Below are 20,622 nucleotides of genomic sequence, written 5' to 3' on the forward strand. Positions count from 1 at the left end.
CTTCAGTTCATTTTCTAGACTACCCCACTATGGGGTAGTCTAGTAGTGTATATCACACCGATCATAAAGCAGTAGTGAACATTGTTGTGAAGTAAATAATAATAAAGGCCGTGGTTAAAGTTACGTTGTAGTGTGTGAAATATCAAGTGCGCCGCAGTCACCGTGAGGGTGGTGTACAAAACTTCGCTTTCCAACCACCTTCACAGGGTGGATTGGCGGGCAATTTTTTGATATGACATAAAAATTTCAATATGTAATGCACCCAACCAAATCACCTTTATAAGCTTTGAGGGTATGGTCGGAACGCGGAAACTCTGGAAGCTTTTTGGCAGGATCGTTGAGCAGCCATTGACTGGACAATCCACCAGGGTTCCAGCCGCACATTGTGCCATCTTCGAAGGTGCACCGAGCTGCATGTAAACCATACTGCATCACAATGGCAAACTGCGACACTACAAAGAGCAGCAGCCCCCTGTCATGGATCATGGAGAAATGGTCCATCCTACCATTCAAATACACAGCTGACATGCAAGTATCTTGGCAAGTATTCAGTACTGTGTATTCAACCGCAGGAAACACAACTGGATAAATAATTGTAGCGGGAGTGCTTCATTTTATGTCGCACTAAACAGCATTGTACGTATCTGAGCTACAGTAATGAATTTAGCGCCACAAACACGTTCACCGAGAGGGGAGGCCATAAATAGAAACCACATGTATGCTCTCCCCTGTCTTTGATCGCGCTTGTATCGCTAAATTCATTACTGTTGGCATGCACAAATTGACGCAAGATCAAGTTACTTAGAGGCTCTTACAAGGAATTGGTTTTGCGTGCATACTCTGTGCACTTGAGAGATAAATGCGGAACGAATTGAAAACTAAATTCAGCGGATGTTTATACTTGTCAGAACTTGAGGTCGAATCCACAAAACATTTCCTTAGTAACCTCCTTAGTCTTCTCACCCTGCGCCTTTGCTGTAAATTATGTCCAACATCACATGTGGCTGGCAGCTGGGCTTACAAACAGTAATCGCTGAAACACGCTTTTTGAAACATTCCGAAGCACTTATAACACACGCACCTAATCATACAATATATAAGTGGCATCATCATTGATAAAACTATGTTTGTGCAAGTCAATATAATTTGGTTCGGGTTGCAGCGCAAAGCGCCCAATAATTTCCATGCTTTTACCACTAGCAACTTGTTAAAATGCACCAAAATGGGCCTTTTCTGGTGGGTTGAAAGCTGGTTGGTTTTTTATTGAACACTTTTAGTATTTATACAAATAAAAATTTTTACTGGGCTTAGATCACAGCGACGCATAGAATTACTGTACAAAATTCTGTAATGCATTCCGATGGCTTTCTTAATTTCGATATCTTCCCGCGAAAGAGTCATTACGGCCGGAATACATTGGGAATTTGGTTATCCTTGCAATTGCTCATCAATGTTCGCGGGACCAAGAGTTAGGCATAGTAAGCACTATGCTTTTGCAAACTTGACGTTTACATTCTTAAAAATGTACGCAGATGTGTAGAAAAATGTTAAAAGAACAAGCCATAAGCCATACTTTGTTTTTCTAGTGAAATTCAAAAGAAAATATCGATTTCGTACAGAACCTCAAATAACACTCTGGTGAACATGATAGGAATAAAAATAACGCGTGCTATACCATCAATACATACATTGTTACTTATATTATCAATAGGATACATGACAAATTCCTTCATGTGCTAAGCAAGCATATTCTTATACAAAGCCTAACATTCAGCCCTCCGAAAAAAGAAAAAAATGCAAGCATGTACAAAGTTCGCCTACTCACTTGGAGAATCTGATGTTTGGCTTGGCTCCACAGCTGCAATGAACAAAACCGAATTGTCAGTTCCAGCGCAGCGTCAGACTTTTTCTAAATGTCGCAAATTACAGCGCATGAACTACCGCATTCTGGCTTAAGTCTGTGACAAAGTACAGCCTTCCGCATTTTTAGCTAAATTGTTCGAGTGTTTATCACGCGTCATTTTAGCGTCTTTAAGCGGCGATAACCAGTGAGACTGGCAGAAGTACTCTCAAGTGCACTAAGCACTCTCCTGTGAAAGAGTCGTCTAATGCAATGTTGCCTTCAAGACGACGTGCGTCCATATTATAATGTTCTCGCGCGGTATAGCTAAAAATGCGGCAGGCTGTACATGACATATTTACAGCAAATTTTCCATTTTCCAACTTCGCTCGCATCAACCCGATAAAGTGAGATGTAGTGAAACTCCTAATGTTCATAAAAATTAGTCATCTCAGTTGAAATAAGACGGTAATATATCGTTCAATTTTATTTCCAATTTTATTTTCAATTTTATTTATGCATGTATACAATATTCCTATGAGAGGTGATAAAAAGTGCAAAGCACTGTATGTCTCATGACAAAGGTAGAGAGAGAAAAGCCATAAGGGAAAGGCAGGGAGGTTACCCAGACTGAGCCCGGTAGGCTACTATGCACTGGAGAAGGGGGGAAAAGGGATTGAAAGAGGAGAAGGAAGAGCTATAGGTTCACATCTTGCCCTTTTATACAGTCAAGCGTTCATAGCTGAGTTTCGCCACAGAACTTCTCGGGTAGTAAACTGGACAGTCAGCAGTTACGAAAAACATCCACGAGACAACAAGACGCACATTGGTTAACATTCACATCCAGTTGCGTAATGAATCTTACAACGTTAATTTATACATGACGGTGATAATGTGATAACCATGCTCGAATAAGTCTGCACGACTGCAGCGGGTGAATGAAATCTACGAAATTCCAATAATTGGCATGGCAAGCTGAAGCAAGAAATAACGCAGGGCCAGCAAGCTGGTATTCATACTATTTGTTATTTAAATTATTTATTTGTTTGTACGGCAATTGCTTGACCACCTTGAATGCATACAACAGTTACCATAAACGTCTGACGATATGCATTTGTCTTCGACCAAATACATTCGGACGGCAAACACATTTGCCCATTACAGTTCTTCAAGGAGCAAAAACATAGGCTGCGAATAAGCAATCTCTGTTCCGATTTACGCACTTCGAAAACAATGCACTTCATCAATTCCAATTTTTTCTTTCTATCATAGCAGCGTCAGCTACAAAAAAGGCCATACAATAGTTTAGGGGACAGCTGTAGCTATCGTTACAGCCGTCTTGAATAGCGAGGTCAACAAAATCCTTGCTGCCAACTTAGCCAGCTGCAAGCAGTATGGCGCCAGGGATAGTTCCGTGGCTATATAACTACCAATTGGGCAATAAAAAATGTCTCTTTTGAAAGATTAGATTGCGCGAAAGTTCCCAATCTGGTTCTTCAGGTGCGGCGCTTCACATAGCCCAGGCAGTTTAGATGTGCAGTGAACTCTAACAATAGGAACCCTCGAGCTGGCACTACACCTATTAAAACACATCCATAAGAAGATTTCTTTGCGAGTTTCCTAATACTGGACATTGTAGTGAAGAGCTCGAACAAAAGAGGACGCAGTAAACATTGTCTTCCTTTGGCTCGTGCGCTTTGCGCTCTGTGTTGTTTATCATCTGTCGTAATTCCCTTTCAGTTGCTTCCAGCAGTATAAAAATACTGCCTCTGAGTGCACACATATCCGTACAAAGGAACGAATGTCTTTTTTCTCTTTGTCTTGTTTGTCTTGTTTCTTTCTCCCAAGCTCCTGATGAACCATTTTAAATGCGAGAGTGTCAGCATATATGTGCAGTCCACGTGTCGAATCCTAATTATATTTGGTACTTCCCCTTTCCCACTCTCCAGATACCGGCCTTACCTGTCTCCGAGAGTGTAACTTGCACGGACGAGATGGCCATGGTGCCGTTCGTGCCTTGGCCCCGAGTAACCTTTACCGCCAGCTGACAGCTAGCACCCCGTTTCACTGTCACGTTCAGTGTTGTCCACTGGGACACTTCGGCCATTTCGAGATTGGACTGCACCTCGGTTTGGGCCTTTTCGGAGGCTTTTCCATAGCAGGACACGGAGAGATTGGCCGTGGTTATATCTGCGCAATGTGAAGGGCAAACGAGTGCGTCAAGAACCAGAACGAACATCTCGGCGCATAAGTAGGAATACTTTCATTAAAAAGTACACGAGAGGTAGTCGACGCAGGCGCAATACAGAGCGCTTGTCAGCGACAAATTTGCGAGTTACAAGGTATACACTTGTTTTCGTCCGTCATTTGTAGAACACTTCTACCGCCATGCATAAGACAACTTATTATTTGATAAATGGCGTCAGCTTTTACCAGCTCGACGGGCGATATCCGCAGGATGGTCAGACTCCGCTTACCGACGACGGCTCAAAGCCTCCCGCTCCCGCGCAACACTCAGAGAGGACGGCCTGGCATCGCTCTCATCCGTGACCAAGCTCGCACTGAATAGGCGAGCGTGGCGCTCCTCTTAGCCAGGCGCGCGGCCAGTCACGTGGTCAGGCGGCGACCCAGATGCGGAGAGCGCATGCAACAAGCCGGCGGCGGTGGAGGTGGAGCTGGGCGCGGCGATTCACGTGATGCGTTACCAAGACTACGGCGCAACTGCGGTCATCTTCATCATCAGCCTATATTTATGTCCTACTGCAAGACGAACGCCTCTCCCTGTGATATCCAATTACCCCTGTCTTGCGCTAGCTGATTCCAACTTGCGGCTGCAAGTTTCCATGATTCATCCCCTCGCCTAGCTTTTCGGCCGTCCTCGACTGCAGCTTCCTATCTCTTGGTATCCATTCTGTAACACTAATGGTCCACCGCTTATCCACCACTATGAATTGCCCGGTTATCCATCCTATGCTTCGCATGGCCTGCCTAGCTCCATTTCAAGTGAAGTGAAGTTAAGGTCAAATTGCTGGCGACGGCGAAACTCGGCTCGACAAGATTAGTAAAGCTTCCGCCTTAAAATTCTTGCGGTAGAACGCTCTCTAGAGGACACAACAACTTCAAGCGTGTAACCAAAATTTTCTATGTGGCCTGGTGAGGACCACCTCAAACGGCGCTTGCCCGGAGCACTTATACGATTTCGCGTACGTCATAATTCGTGCGGAGGGGTCCCTATAATACACAATTATTGCTTTCGCATCCCTACTTTCGTATGCCCATTCCCGCACTCTATCGGCAGGCAAGAAAAGTACCGCAACGAAGTTCGTTTCGGAAAGCCGGTTTCTAGGCGAAGCTTTTGTTTCGTGAACTACGCATTCCTACTTTTTTTACTACTAAGTGGTTCGTTATGAGAAAAGGAAAGGTTGGCACTATCATCTGCAGCCGTTGAGGGAGCACGGCGCAGCGCCATGTATTATTTTACTTTGCTGTCGCCGCATGTTATGAGCGGCGGAATTCCGAGCACCATTCCTTGCGTTTCCTTTTTTTTTCCTACCAGGGTTCCTGCATTGAATTGAATTCTGTGGTCTTACGTGCCCAAACCACGATTTCATTATCAGGCATACCATAGTGAGGGACTCCGGATTCATTTTGACCATCAAGGGATCGTTAACGTGCCCCCAATGCACGGGACACGGGCGTTTTCGTATTTCGCCCCATCGAAATTGCGGCCGCCGAGGTCGGGATATGATCCCGCGAACTCGTGCTTAGCAGCGCAACACCGCAGCCGCTAAGCCACCGCGGCGGCTTAGGGTTCTTGCGGGGACTATGAATAGACGCCCGTTTGAGGTTTTATGAAGGTTGATTACAGCACTGAAGAACTCGAGCCTCTCTCCAGCATAGTTATTTATCTGTGCTTCATAATGCTAATAACCAACTAGCCCTGCTTTCAGTAGTATTAACCATGTATTGACGAGTGTTGCCTCGGCAAAAAAAATTTTTTTCTTGCCGAGTTTCAGTATTGAGTACGAAGTTTCTAGCTAAATGTCTTCGTCCAATACTGAATGACAGGAAGCAAGCGTCATATTGTCACGTAGTAGTGACGCTTAAGAAAACAGTCGTAAAACTGAGTATGACGAAACTGATTCTTTATTGGGCGAACCTGAGCCCACAACAGCAAGCTACACTCGAAGCACAATAATAGCGGCGAACACAGTCGGCGATCGTCGGAATGTGATCAGCGCCGAAACCCGTCGGCTTTTATACCTGAGTCATTGAAGGTTCCAGATTAATCCCTCATGCCCGCGTGTCTTCCAGAAAGTTCTAGACAATTCGCGTCGCTCATACAATCAGATTACATGAGCGTCGGTGACCACAGACGAAGGATAGAAGCATCGATAACGTTCGAGAAGCTCCCGATGCAGGCGCGTCCTGCGCCGAGCGATAACGTTTAACACTTGTTAGCCGGTGGAAAGCGGCCACTGGTGAAAAATAAACATGTATACGTGTCAATATGATGAAAGCTGTCCATACAAATTAAAAACGAAACCTGAGGTGACTTGCAGTGAAGCCCACTTCCAGTTTCCTGCCAGGAGTCCTTTCTCTATTGCTGAGAAAATTTCCGCAAGACATTTTTTTTTCTTTTTGTTGATTATGCTTGTTGTTTATGTGCTTTTGTGGATTTAGATAGAAAATAAACATTGTTTTCGATTTTTATATGTCTCGTCATTAAAGGGTTAGCAGCCCTCTGGGTTACTAAGCCTAGAATGTAGTTTCTCGCGAAAGCCGCCCGTAGAGTGCTTCGCATATACACAAGGCGCGCAACTGAAGTGTCTCGATTTAGCGTGCATACGTGAGACGCGAGATGGTTCTGCGCCTGCGCAAATGGATCACGCAAGATTTTTATGTACGCACAAAACACCTGCGCACGTGAAACCACGAATACGTCGAGTTTATTGTTTGGCTTTTCACGCACGACGGGCACTATATATTGTCACTTACCCGGCCCTTGCCTGTAGTACTGAACGGACAGCTGGGTGTTGTCGTTTGAAGCGTCGAACAGAGGGCTGAGTAGCTCCACTGTATCGGAAGCCCTCGACAGCCTGTTTACAGGTGAATCCTTGGGGTCTGACTTGCCCGTGGTCAAGTCAAGGTAGGCGAATGGAGGCGAATCTGCACGTGCGTAATGTGGCCGTGGTAAGCCCAACATCTTAAGAAGAGTTCACATATTGATCAACAGCGGGCGAACCAGGTAGGCTTCAGTGAGTTTTCCTTGTTCGTCCACTGTTGGTTAACGTAGAGGTACCCCGATCCATGTAACCACCCGTCACTTACTTGCGAACAATATTCGCGTACGCTAAATTTGCGTAAAATATTCGTAGAGTTATTGGTAACAACGAGTGATGTCCAGTCGTCGTAATGAAAATGTTATTAGATTAACTAAGGCAGGAGAGCAATGACAATGAAAGAAAATCTTTGCAAAGTATTGCTGATGGCCTATAGTTATCGCATACTTGACATATCATTATTGATCGCAAAAAAGAAACAGAGCACAAAAGAAAAAGAGTGTGGTGCTGTATCAATTCTTTTCTTCCATTCTGAGTTTACTGGTTGCGCTCGATAATTATGACATTTTTTTGCAAAATTTGGGCCCTACTTTGTATGCTAGCGACCACTGAGCGTTGCCATTTAGGCAGCTGAATGTCAAAATTATTTCGGCGACAAAAATAACTGGCTTGCTAAGGTAACTTATCTATACTACAGGTATCAAATGGGTTGTATTCGTGCGTCACCCACGACTAATACCGCTAATGGCGTAAACGAATTGTAAGAGACATTGCTAAGGAACCTAACACAACATAGAGGTGAATGTTGGGGGGCTCTCAGCATCAGAATTTATTAATTTATGTTCGGTCACGCCACAGGTATTTAGTGTACAGAAGGAGGTCCCATAGTGAGACTGTATCGGGACCTCCTGTACAAGATATATGATAGTTTACAACTCAAATAAACAGTAACGACAAGGCACGACACCCTTATACTGCCACCCAATTTTTTAAGCTGCCGGCGAGAATGATTTTCTCTGTGAATAATAAAAAGAAAATTCGGTGGCAGTATAACGTTGTCGAGCCCTTGCGGCAAAGTATACGACATCGCTCTGCCAACTCTTCTGCGTTGGGCATACGTTTTAGCTGTGCTTTCTACCTTCCCTTTTACATCTGCACGATTTTCGTCTTGCCCCTCCAAGCTAAGCGGGGGAAGCAGACCAATCGCAGGCGCCTGCTGGGCTATCCTCATCCGGTTATCTACTTTCACTGCGCTATAGCTAGGACCCACCAAAACCCTCTCCCCTTGCACGTGCTTCTCGCTTCTTGTCTGCTAGCTTTATAAGAGAAAGTGTCAAGATAGGCAATGCTCTCAACGCTACCAAAAGTGACAACCTATAAAATAGGAGAGCATTTGATTCGGCTGTTCAAACAAGGCTATGCGTACACCGTCGGATGCTTTCGTCGGCGGTCACATAAAGTTGACCTAAGAAGTTTGGAATAAATTCAAAATGGAATGGTTTTACGTTATGCCGCCGCTGCCTTACCAAGCCTGCCCTTGCCGTAAGAGTGTCGGTTTTCCAATATTGAAGACCAACTTGCTCTTACGGGTGAAATCGTTTATCGTTTTAGCGTACCTTTAAGTAACGCTGATGCTGTTGCTAACCTTCGAAGCAGATAAAGTGACAACGGCTTCACCGCAGGACATTTGTAGTGACTGAGCATAAACAAAATTGCACGTACCCTTTGCACGAGGTACAGGTGGCTGTAATTGACGCTGCTCATACCGACCCGTTCCTACGAGCCAGCGGAAGTTTCCCTGGAATAGGTTCACGTAGCCACAAAGGCCGTCATTGAAGTTGCACTCGACTGGATGGACACAGGGCTCCGGTCGCAGGACGACGTTGTCCAAGCTGACAACCTGAGACGTGTCGGCCCCAGACTTCGCGCGGAATACCACCTTGAAAATACGAGTGAGGAAGGAGGGCGAAAATGCTAATATAAGAACAATGTGCATCACCATTGAAATATTCCTGTAGCACAGGTGCCGCCCATTGCTATTTTGTACAGTATAGTGAAGTTTAAGAATCTAGTAAAGGGAACCTAACGCAAGCCCACAATTCATCTTGCATGTCAGCGCCTTGATTTCATTGATTTAAAAACTGTTTTCATAACATCAAACCCTCTGTTACGTTAATGCCATTTCTTCTTCCTCTGAAGTCTCTCTTGTACAAGCATCAGTGGCTTCTTTGTTTTCCTTTCAGTTTAGAGATGTTGAAAAAGTTACCAATGTCATTCATTTAACGTTGTCATAAACGCAATGCCTATGCATCCGTAACTCCATTCCACCTTCCTCAAGCTACGTTACGGGCGTGTTGATCAATAAGTAAATGTCTTGCTATTATTTCGGGTATGTCCATTAAGTGGCGAAGTCACCAGTTTTTTACACCTCCCAACAAATGGTAGTTGGCGGTAACCGTTGTCTGCAAGCGATGCGTAGCCATCGGATAAGTTTTGTCAGTAACCATGCAAGCCGGCAGATAACTTCTGGAGTGGAGGGAGGGCCATAACAGTTGAAATCAGTAAACTAATAATGCCTGCAATAAAACTTGCCTATGTTTCTATGGAGAAAGTTTATGTAAGTCCGTGATTTTTTTCTCAAATTAATCTCCCACCTGCCCCATGTTTGCCTAACAATCGCTTTAGCGACACAAATTTTACGGCACGCCAGCCGTAGCCGCATTATCAAACAAGAAGGCATCAAATAATTCAATTCTTGCAGAAACCAAGTGCGAAGCGTGCGCGTTCACTTAGTGGCGTCCTTTTGCACTTATTTTTCGTCATAAGCTTGCATAACAATATTTTATGGTGTGCCCCGTAACTTCATTTTTTGTCTTCAACTCTTAGGTTGTTAATAATGGTGTCTCCGTATTTATTACTAGATATTTATAACATGTTGGTGCCTTAAGATGGCACTGACTACTCCTTATCACATAAAACAAATACATAGTAAATTTAAGTTAACAAGCCGGTGCTGAAAAACAAAGGTAAAAAGAGCAACATAAATTAGACAATCACCTGACGTAAATGCACCGAAACAGTTAACACGAAACATATAGATAAAACGTGAGCATAAATCTATTACATATACAAGTATAACAGACAACTCACAATGAAGGTGATATAAAATTGATCAGAACGTAAAGTCAGTTCACACAAACCAGAGACAAATAACAACAGAGGTCACAAATGACACACGCGCTAGAACGTAATGTCACCTCTTATTTACCTAGTGTAAAAAACACAAAGCCAGTTGCAGAAATTAAAATGAATTTGGGCACAGAAAGGAATACAAACTGCCACTGATAATTTGCAACAATATCACTTCCTTACAGAAATCTTTTAAGAGTCACTATCGCTCGTCCTATAAGTATATCTTTTGGCCATGTGCCTACGATCGTTTAAACCTTAAGAGCCCGTGGCCAATTGTCATTAAGGAGCGTACCAAATGACGTCTTTCAGCATTATTTCCAGGGCATTTTAGCAATTGATGATTCATGTCTTCTGCCGCTTGGCCACAAATGCATTGCAGATTGTAAGTGTGACAAACTTTATCTGGAAAATATTTTGTAAACGGCGTACGAAGCCTTAACCGCTAAACTAATGTTTCAAGAGATCTGTTGTCATTTGATGTGCGCGCAATGTAAAAGTCAAAGAAAGGGTCAATGGTAATTAATAGTACCAAATATTTCGAATTTTGATCAATGTTCCTTTGCAGCTGCGCGCGGAAGTCCTGCCCAAAATATGGCGCCACTCTCCTTGTACCAGAGCAAGTACTCCTGTTAAATTATTCTTATGCACTTTTCTTGCCGCCTCATAAGCTGCTACATTCCCTGGGAAGTTGCAGTGGGCAGGCATCGACTGGAACATTATTTTTGGAACTTCTTTAACTGCTTCTGTAAGCTCTTTAAGAGTCTCATAACCTACAGCCGAGTTCTGCGAACTAAAGTTGATATTATTAAGGTATTACTTTGCTGCGTGAGAGTCGCACAGAACAATTTTTTTCCTTATTATAGCCTCGAACTCGTTCATTCCCGCCGTCAACCCGGCGACAGGGGCCGCCGGGGACCTTCTCCGTCGGCGTCGCCGCCGCTGGCAGGAGGCCCTGAAAAGTTCGGAGCTGGAAGTCCAGCTCTGGGCCATCCGGCTAGCCTAGATGCCACCAAAACTATAACTGCCGGCTCTTTCAATAAAGTTTATTTCTGCTTATTATTATTTTGCTGTATTTATCTGCCGTATAAACGACAATAAAAAAAACGGTCTGCTGTAGTTGATGATGTCATGTGAGGTTGCTTAAAAGTCTGTTTGAAGTTTCATTCTGCAATGACAAATGTTCAAGGGGAAGAATTACTTGGACAAGGCCATCTGTATACTCTTGTATGTATCCCACGTATTTAAAATGTAATTTTGTACAATGCCAATCGTGCTGCTAAGAGAGCTTTCTCCTCGGACCTGGGATGTGCCATGAAGGATGTGAGATATCGGCACTTCAGAATTTCTGTTTTTGTGTGTCTGCGTATATATGTGTGTGAGAGTGCGCACGAAGTGCAAGAAAATGACGTGCGTCAATATTTTGGGATAGATTGTTGCTTAATGTCAGTCTTAGCACTCCTGCAACGTGATTTTTATGTCTCACCATCACAGGCTCTAGAGGTCGCGTTTAGACTGTGACAGAGTCATCGAAAGAGTCAGTAAACAATCAGGAGTCAGCAAAACGAGAGTTAGAGAAACGGAGACAGTGAACGGGATGCAAAGAATGTAGGCAAAAGAGACTATGAAGCTTTACACCAATGGGAGAAAGAAACTTGAATGCAAAATTTGGGCGATAGCACAAAGGGTAGCGCCTTGCTGTTCGAGGCCTAAGGCTGGTTGCCTAAGGACAAAATCATACCGCAGCAAACATTTACAACAAGATGAGGCACGCATCTGCTACCGCGAAAATCCCGAGACCCCTTAGCACATCTTAATGGAATGCGAAGGTATTCACCCAGTGATAACCGTAAGTAACGTTCACCTTCCAGAAGCACTTGGATTTAAAGAGGTCGGAAGCATCAAATAGTCAGCAGTCGAGATAAGCAAGAGTTGTCTGAGTATTGGTGAAAAAAATGCAGGGAAGAGCTTAATACGACCGGAGCTATTACAGGCATAGGTAACGGTACAATGTAGATAGATAAGTATTCAGGAAGAAAAGAAAAAGCTTAAGGAGCTGTATACAATATTGCTATGATGAAAAGCATGTATAGAACACCTGATCAACTCAAGCACGCTAGGTGGTAATTTGTCACCGCCCGTTTCAAAGGGTGTTCCAATAAATCACCATGATCACCATCGTAATCATCATCATCAGCAGCAGCAGCAGAGTTACCAAAAGAGTGGTGTAAAAGCTACATTCCTATGCATTTCGGTGATAGTCGGCGCTACTTTCAAGGCGACTGTTGCGTGGAGCATGCAGCCCCAGAATCCTGACGAGAAGTATCGGCTGTCGCTGAAGGTTTGTGCTGCTCTATATACAGGAATTGTTTCTTTATTGCCAAACTTTGTAGGGCTTGCGCATTTGTCGAGCTGTGTTATTTTATTGACTAGGCTGCTATTTATTGGAGTTTGAAACAACGCTGCTTTTGATTTGAACAGAATGTTGAAGCACTCAGTTTTCTTAGTTTTGTTATCAGCTTCGTGCCATTGGCGATGTCTGTAGCGAGCAGCGTGAGCGCGGGAGGCGCCAGAAAGGCGCGAGAAGGTGCTTTGATTGGTGGAAGCACACACGACGTCACGTGCGCTTCTCCCAATCAGACAGCAGTGTTCGGGGACATGACGCACAGCTGTAACACCCCAGATGCTGTTTCCCTCAGCGCATCATGGGTGTTATGCGGTGCGCCATGCTTCCATAAGGACATAAGGATTGTGTTGGGCAATAAAATTAGTAAAAATAAAGATAATTAAAATAATAAACTAAGCCCTGCCTGCTGCAACAGAACGTAGTGTCTACTCCGCTTTTTTTTTTTTGAACCACTGTATACCAGGTGTCTCTGCGAATATATTAGGTAATTTTTAGAAAGCACCATTGGCAGATATCATAATTCGATTCATTGAGGTGGTTCACTCAGAGAGGTGGTTATTACATGCACGAGAAATTGCAATGCATAATCGTATTATTAACTGAAACTTGCTAAATTGGTATTTAAGTAAAGTACTTGCGGCAAATCTTGCAATTTACAAATCGTAGCCATTGAGCCTGCAATGGAATGCCCACTTGAAAATAATTCTGGGGATGACATCCTTTTCGGGCTATGCGCCATCAAACTTGCCGTAAAAATGCCGTGTCGTTCCACTTACTTTTATTAACAAAACACCGTTTGACGCATTGAAGCAGGAACGTAAATTGCCTAATAATGTGACGCTTCGTAATTCGAGTTACACACTCACAACCTTCCTGTGAGTTTATCTAACTAGTCAAATAACTATTGAAGTCGGATGGGCGTAACGTACTTAGAGGTTTGGCCGAATAGCAAACCTCGAGCTTATGTTTAAGCCCAACAGAAAAAAAAGCAGAAAGAAGCAAGAGGACGTACCGTACTTTGCCCGCTCATTTTATTTCATTTTTTTGCCAAATTTATGTGTAGGCCCTGTCAATATCTTGGTTAATATTTAGTTGCCCATTGCTTCCTGTTGAATGTTTGCCTCTACAGCCCTTTGGTATTTTGTTAGATCTACTTCTCAAACATCCCAATGTGGCCAATCCTCCTGTTGGTACGAGCCATGTGTGGAGGCAAGAAGAACAACAACTTTGCCCGCTGCTGTTGAGTTGTCGTGCTTACCTGGAATTTGTTCTCCTGTGAGATCTGTGCTCGCGCCAGCATCCAGTACTTTCCAGGGTACGACGGCATTTCCCACACAACTTCACTCTTTCCATTCGATTTTACTTCCACCTGCATGCGAAGAATAACAGCCATATAATTACCAAAACTGCTTTCTAAGGAAACCCTGATCTCTTCAAATCCGACCTAAATATATTTTAAAGCAACCATACACTTCAAGCATATTATGGAGCGCAATCAAGAAACACAAGAAAAAATGTGGATTCTGGCGATGTGTAATGTCGTCTCTACAATGTCGTCCCATCTGTACAATTATGCATGTGTAAATGCCGTGCCGGTTATCAAGATTTGTTTAGGGGATTCGCACAAGGCGAGCTTGAGACAGTAACAAAACTGCAACACAAAACTAGTCAATCACTAAGATGCTTTTTTTTGGATAAAGTTGAATGGTCGTCAAGTTATTGTTCATCTTATAGGTGGAGCGAGATACGTCAGAACAATTACACTTGGTGTTTATTATAAGTAAATGACAGAGTCACTTTCATTTTCACTGGCGTTCTGCAGCAGCGTTGTGTGTATTCAAAATCTGGTAAGGGGATGTATCGGATTACCTCTCAGAAGAATTGCGCAAATCAATAACACACAGAGGAAGGAGACAGCATGGGCGCCAGTACCAACTGTTTTATTAGGCCTCCAAATCGCCTTTCAAATCTCCCCTCTACAGGCGAACTCTTCTCCATCCTCGGTCTCTTGTTAATTTGCACTCCTCTTCTAATAGCTAGCATTGCCAACTTGCCCAACAAGAAGTATTCCTATCGTAATAATTTTCTTTCACTCGTTCTTAATTCCTGTTTACGACATAATCAGTTGTTGAACAAACAAACGCCTACTAGTCATCGCAACCAATATACGTCTTCGAACGTCTCATTTATTGACATAAATTAATTCACTTCTTTGGCCTCTTTCTGTCGTTATAGACTGCATAGCTTTCCTCTGGCTTTTTTTTTTTCGCCCGTTTTAGTATTGGAATGGCCGCGTGCGTCTCCGAAGCCCAACTAACTTTCAGATGCACGTGAAGCTTCACGTTTCTCCGCCGCTAAATATTTCCTTGCCTCCAAAGGTTAAAAGGTTGGTTGTAGTAACGTTGCTCTGGCCATGCTCTCAAAATGTTCTCTTCCTTCGTGGTAAAACACACTTTAAGGCTGTAAACGGACACACATATTTGTGACTGCTGTAACAGTTGCTATGGCTCCCAGCGGTCGCAGCTTCTGTGGTAACTTAGTTTGGCTTAAAGATTAAATAGCCAACATTTTTTTTTTTGTTACAGGGATAGTTCTTGTTCGTTCAGTCTCATAGTTGTTTTCGTGTTCGAAGGCATCGCGAGCGCCTGCTGGGGTTGCTGTAGTATCCACTGCGACAATCTTAAAGTTCTTGGCGACTAGTTTGTTAAGAAAAGAAGTCACAGAGGGCCCCGAGGATTTAAGTTCCGCATTCACAGATCGCCAGACGAAAGCGCTACCTATCAGAAACTCCGCCCATGTTACGATAAATAACAAGAGAGAGAGAGAGAAACGCTGTGCCTAGAGAATACTATATACCCAAACTCTTGAGCGCTCACTAATATGATTGGCTTTTTTTATATAAACCAGCACCAAGGTGAAATTATTTAAAGCACACAGAAGACCATGAATACTATGACACAGGTTGTAGACACTATATGGTACACCAGGTATTTGCTGTAGTCATTACACAGAATCCCCATGAAATAAAGCACTCGTGATTGTTGGAACTATTTAAAGTCAAACTTTTTTTGCAACCCTCCCGGACTTTCCTTGCCATGGCTGTTGATGCTGCTGCCGTGTTGCCGTATAGCTCACAAAAAAAAAGAATCACGCAGAACCTCCTCTGGGAGTTGCTTAAGTATGCGCAAGCATTCTGCAACTTGTTCATTCGCACGCAGCCCGGCATCATTATCAATGTTATGAAAATTGATCCGACCAGCAAGAACGACAGCACTGCAGCAACACCAGCTGCTGCAGACGGCGGCGCAAAGTGAATTCATGACGCAAGAAAAGTACTGCCGGTGGCGGCGCCAGGTACGCTGCTGATGTTCCGATCATTATTAGCCGTTATCACTCTTTAGCGCTTTATCAATCCGCGTCGAACCACGATGAACCATGATCAACCGTACTCCGGCGGCGGCTGCTTATGGCGTCGCCACGCGTCCTTCATCTTGAAAGCGATCTGCGATGGCGACAGAGTGCGCCGAGTGCCGCTAACTCCGTGTGTGCTGTGTTCTCGCGGCTTAGTTCGCGTTGAAGCGAGAGGCAGCACGGAGGTCATTCCAATAGCTGCTGCGGGCCCTGTCGTCAAAGCGATCGTCTTACGTAATGAACGGACGGACAGACGGATGGACGGATGGTTTTCCTTGTTGAGTAGGCATCGAAATGCTTACGCATTAACAAACAATTGTCCCACTTTGTCGCGCACTGGGCAGCCGGAGGAGGCTACGAGACGCTGGGCTGCGCTATGTTAGCCGAAAAGAAACTAACTCCAGGATTGGCGCGCGCTGTCGCAGCTTCCGTGCGGATTTGCGGCGCGCGTTGTTGTTGACCCCTTGAGAATCAGTGTAGTTTTAAAGCAAAGCCTTCTTTTCCAACCCTCCCGGATTGTCTGACCGCAGCTGCTGACTGTTGCTGCGGTCTAGCCGTAGTATGCGTCACACTTCAAACAAAATATTGAACTAAGTGCGGGATGGTCAGATCTAACCTCGGTTCCCTGGCACATCAACCCGATGTTCTAACCATTAGCCCACAATCACACGTATACTTCGATCGCGGCAACCACAAATAGCTGTTCTGGGTGATCGCCGCATGCGTCACACTGCCTGGTATCAGTGATGCGCGCAACAGTTTTCTTCACGCCAACGTCACAGGAATTGAATGAAAGAAATTATAAAGTTTTAATACCAACTTCAGAAAACCTTCTCTTCGCACAGATTCCAAGATTTGCGCTGCATCGGCATACGTTTATTAGCGCTAAAGCACAAGCTTCGCTTCACACAGATTCCAAGATGTGCGCTGGATCTGCATACTTTTCTTAGTGCTAAAGCACTAGTAGCCTACCAACCTGGATTTCGCCTCTGCGTGTGTGAAACCTCTTCATACGCGCGTTTCCTCACACGCGTTTCTCGTGCACAGCCTTTTCTTCTTCTCACACATGCGTCCGCGTGCGTATGTGTGAATCAAATATGGAAAGTGAGTAGGAATCGTTGTATGAAATGTCTGAAGAAGAGATTCGGCGCGCCAAGCCCAGCGAACAACAACCTCGGTGACAGAGGCAGCGGGAGTGGACCGACCAAGAAAATGTGGGCAAGCGATATCGACTGCAGCAGCAAAGAGAATCCATGGCGTTGAAACGTGCCAACGAAACTGCCGAATAACAACAGAAGCGATATTTTCAATGAAATAAATAATTAAATGAATTAAATGAGAAATGAATTAAAGAAATGAGTGAGAGCATCGCACGCGTAATGCGAAGACGTGGGTTCGTTCCCCACCTGCGGACAGTTGTTTTTTCATCCGTTTCCATTTTCCATTAAATTATCATTTATTTAATTCAAAATAGTAAGTACAAGTAATTTCCTCTATGATGTCTTTGATGTCATTGTTTGTTGGCTTCTTATGATATGATTAATAAAAATCGGGCCCCTCGGTTCCCTTTCTTCTCGTTCATTACATAACGAGGGCTCGAATCCGGCAACATTGATGCCTTCAGGTAGCATATCTGGGTTTATTGACCAGTTGCCATCACCCAAAAAGATTACGTGCTCGTGACGCCTGCGGCAGAAAGGATGTTCCACATCCGCCCATAGGTTTGTGAGTGGTGGCGCTGACTAACACTCCCAGGCTTAGTTCTAGTTGCAAAACATAAATACCCCAGAAAGTGGATGGGAAAACGGCTCCGCGGTAGCTCAATGGTGAGAGCATCGCACGCGTAATGCGAAGACGTGGGTTCGTTCCCCACCTGCGGACAGCTGTTTTTTCATCCGTTTCCATTTTCCATTAATTTATCATTTCATTAATTCAAAATAGTAAGTACAAGTAATTTACCCTATGTTGTTCTTGGTGTCATTCTTTGTTGGCTTCTTATGATATGATTCTTCTTTCTGGGGTTTTACGTGCCAAAACCAGTTCTGATTATGAGGCACGCCGTAGTGGAGGGCTCCGGAATAATTTCGACCACCTGGGGTTCTTTAACGTGCACTACAACGCAAGCACACGGGCGTTTTTGCATTTCGCCTCCATCGAAATGCGGCCGCCGCGGCCGGGATTCGATCCCGCGATCTCGAGCTCAGCAGCGCAACGCCTTAGCTGACTGAGCTACCCCGGCGGGTATGATATGATTATATATATATACATATATACATATATATATATATATATATATATATATATATATTGCAACGGAAGTGACGGCATCGATAGGCAGTGGGGTCGTATCGCAAGGCGCATCAAACGGAAAGATGGCATCAAAAGTGTCGAGACGCCCAACAGATTCGCCACGTAATAGAGTTGAAGGGCAGGGAAACGGATTGCACGCGTAAACTGCACTGGAATCATCATCAAGTGTGACGACTGCGAACGGTAGGACAACGTCCCGGCGACGCGCACATTTCTCAGACGGTACAAAAAGTGCAGTTGAATTGGGGATAGCGTCACAGGTGACGGACACTAAGGCGACAGAGAAAGCAGAGATGACGACGTCAGCAGCGACAACCACTTTAGCAGACGGGCGACGGTCATCGACGGTTGTGGTACAGAACGGAGACAAGGCGAGTTGTGCACGAGCGCAGTCGACAACTGCATGATGCGCGGAAAGGAAGTCCCAGCCCAGGATAACGGCATGCGATGCATGAGAAAGGACGACAAATTCGACGATGTAGAGCGCATCTTGAATTAAAACACGAGCGGTGCAGGTGGCCGAAGGCTTCACGTGCTGCGAGCTCGCTGTGCGTAGCGAAATATCAAAAAGCGGAGTCGTCACTTTGTTCAGTTTGCGGCAGAGAATCTCACTAATCACACAAACAGCTGCTCCTGCGTGGACAAGAGCGTTCGTCGCGACACCGTCTATAAACACTACAATCTCGTTAGGCGGCGAAAGAAGAGGCCTTGCAAATTTCGACGACGGCGCAGTTCTTGCCTCAGGAACTGCGGCTGTTAGTTTTCCTCCTGGGCATGGTTGGAACGGCGAACCATGGGGGAAAGGGAGCGGCGGCGGGGAGAAGGAGATCGGCGTGAACTGAAGGCGGGGCGACGTGAATACGAGTCCGTGGCGTCAGATGTAAGACGGTGCGTAGCTTGTTGAGGGACATGACTAAGGTTGGGAGCGCCATCGCGAAAATAGAGTCCGCGGCGGCGACAGAAGCGCGCAACATGTCCCGGAATACCGCAAGCGTAGCACACTGGCCGGTTGTCCGGAGTGCGCCAGGGGTTGAAAGGTGGTCTTGGATGCGAGATAGGTACGTAAACCGGCCGTACCGGACTTGGCGGCGTGTAGAAGTTGGTGGCTGGGCTGGATGGGACTGGCGTCGGCGGGGCATGAGATCGTGTAAGGGCCTCAGCGTAAGTTAACGGCGCCGTAACTTGCGGCGGTGAAGCGGGGGACGGTAGGGCTTCAGCAACTTGCGTCTGAATAACCCGGCGAAGCGACTGGTCCAGTGGGGGGAGAGGCTCAGTGACCGATGCCACAAGAGAGAGCTGACGTGCCACTTCCTCGCGTACGTATTGCTGAATTTGAGGCAGCAACGAGGTGTAATCAATACTAGCGGTGCTGGGAGCCAAATCTGAAACGTCAGCCGTTTGCATTCCAGGGCGACGTGTGGAGATGCGCTGTTTACGCAGCTCGTCAAAACTTTGGCAAAGTTCAATAACTTCAGTAACGCTTTGTGGGTTTTTGGCCACGAGCATATGAAAGGCGTCATCGTCGATGCCTTTCATTATGTGTTTGATTCTGTCAGGTTCCGACATGGACGCATTCGCCCGCCTACAGAGGCCGATGACATCCTCAATGTAGCTGGTGAAGGTCTCACCAATTTGTTGAGATCGTCCGCGGAGGCTGTGTTCAGCGCGAAGCTTGCGCACCGCTGGCCGGCCGAAAAACGAAACGAGGGTCTCTTTGAAAGCTGACCAGGTGGTAAAATCAGCTTCATGGTTCTTGAACCACAGGTGGGCCACGCCGGTAAAATAAAAGATGGCGTGAGTCAGCTTGTCGCGGTCATCCCACTTGTTGTTTGCACTAACACGTTCATACTCGGCCAGCCAGTCTTCCACGTCGTGATCGTCAGTGCCACTGAAGACTGGAGGATCACGCATACGAAGCACCCCAGAGCACACGACAGGTGTGGGAGCGGGAGAAGCTCGCGAGGGGCCGGCGTCCTCGGTCATCGTGAAGGCAGATGGTACCGTACGGCTGCAGAGTTCCAGGACGCTGAAGGGCACTACCCAGCACTTCCACCAAATGCAACAAGAGTATTTTGCAGGTAGACTAGATGAAGCGGTTAAACAAGCTGGCTCGTTGAAAGCCGACCTAGCGCGAACCACACGATCGTCAACGTCTTCTTCCACACACTCGCTGGCACAGAGCTGGTGCCGATGTGCTCCGGTACAATATATATATATATATATTACATTCGCCTTACTTTGTAAGCGTGACAAAACGGTTTTGTATTCTGTTCCACTACGATGATATTTGGCCAGAGGGTGCTGCAACTACGAAAGGTCCGCTTCGTTACGCGAGGCGCATAACTCAAACGTGGAAATCACCCACCGCTCCGCTTTGGCTTAGCGGGGCAACTCGGAGCGGA

The 20,622-nt window shown here is 45.4% G+C and overlaps 1 protein-coding gene across 1 annotated transcript in view; it reads right to left on the reverse strand.

Annotated features, from left to right (window-relative positions):
• LOC119448918 (MAM and LDL-receptor class A domain-containing protein 2) overlaps nucleotides 1-20,622 on the reverse strand; it is a 666,053-nt gene that overhangs the window by 555,825 nt on the left and 89,606 nt on the right. Inside the window, exons 18-23 of the mRNA XM_049666563.1 lie at nucleotides 13,758-13,868; nucleotides 8,626-8,842; nucleotides 6,839-7,009; nucleotides 3,803-4,030; nucleotides 1,826-1,858; nucleotides 276-410 (exon numbers count right to left, since the gene is read on the reverse strand). Coding sequence (XP_049522520.1) covers nucleotides 276-410; nucleotides 1,826-1,858; nucleotides 3,803-4,030; nucleotides 6,839-7,009; nucleotides 8,626-8,842; nucleotides 13,758-13,868 — 895 coding nt within the window. The remainder of the gene's footprint in view (nucleotides 1-275; nucleotides 411-1,825; nucleotides 1,859-3,802; nucleotides 4,031-6,838; nucleotides 7,010-8,625; nucleotides 8,843-13,757; nucleotides 13,869-20,622) is intronic.

The sequence above is a fragment of the Dermacentor silvarum genome, chromosome 4 (assembly GCF_013339745.2).
Source record: "Dermacentor silvarum isolate Dsil-2018 chromosome 4, BIME_Dsil_1.4, whole genome shotgun sequence".
Classification (NCBI taxonomy): domain Eukaryota; kingdom Metazoa; phylum Arthropoda; class Arachnida; order Ixodida; family Ixodidae; genus Dermacentor; species Dermacentor silvarum.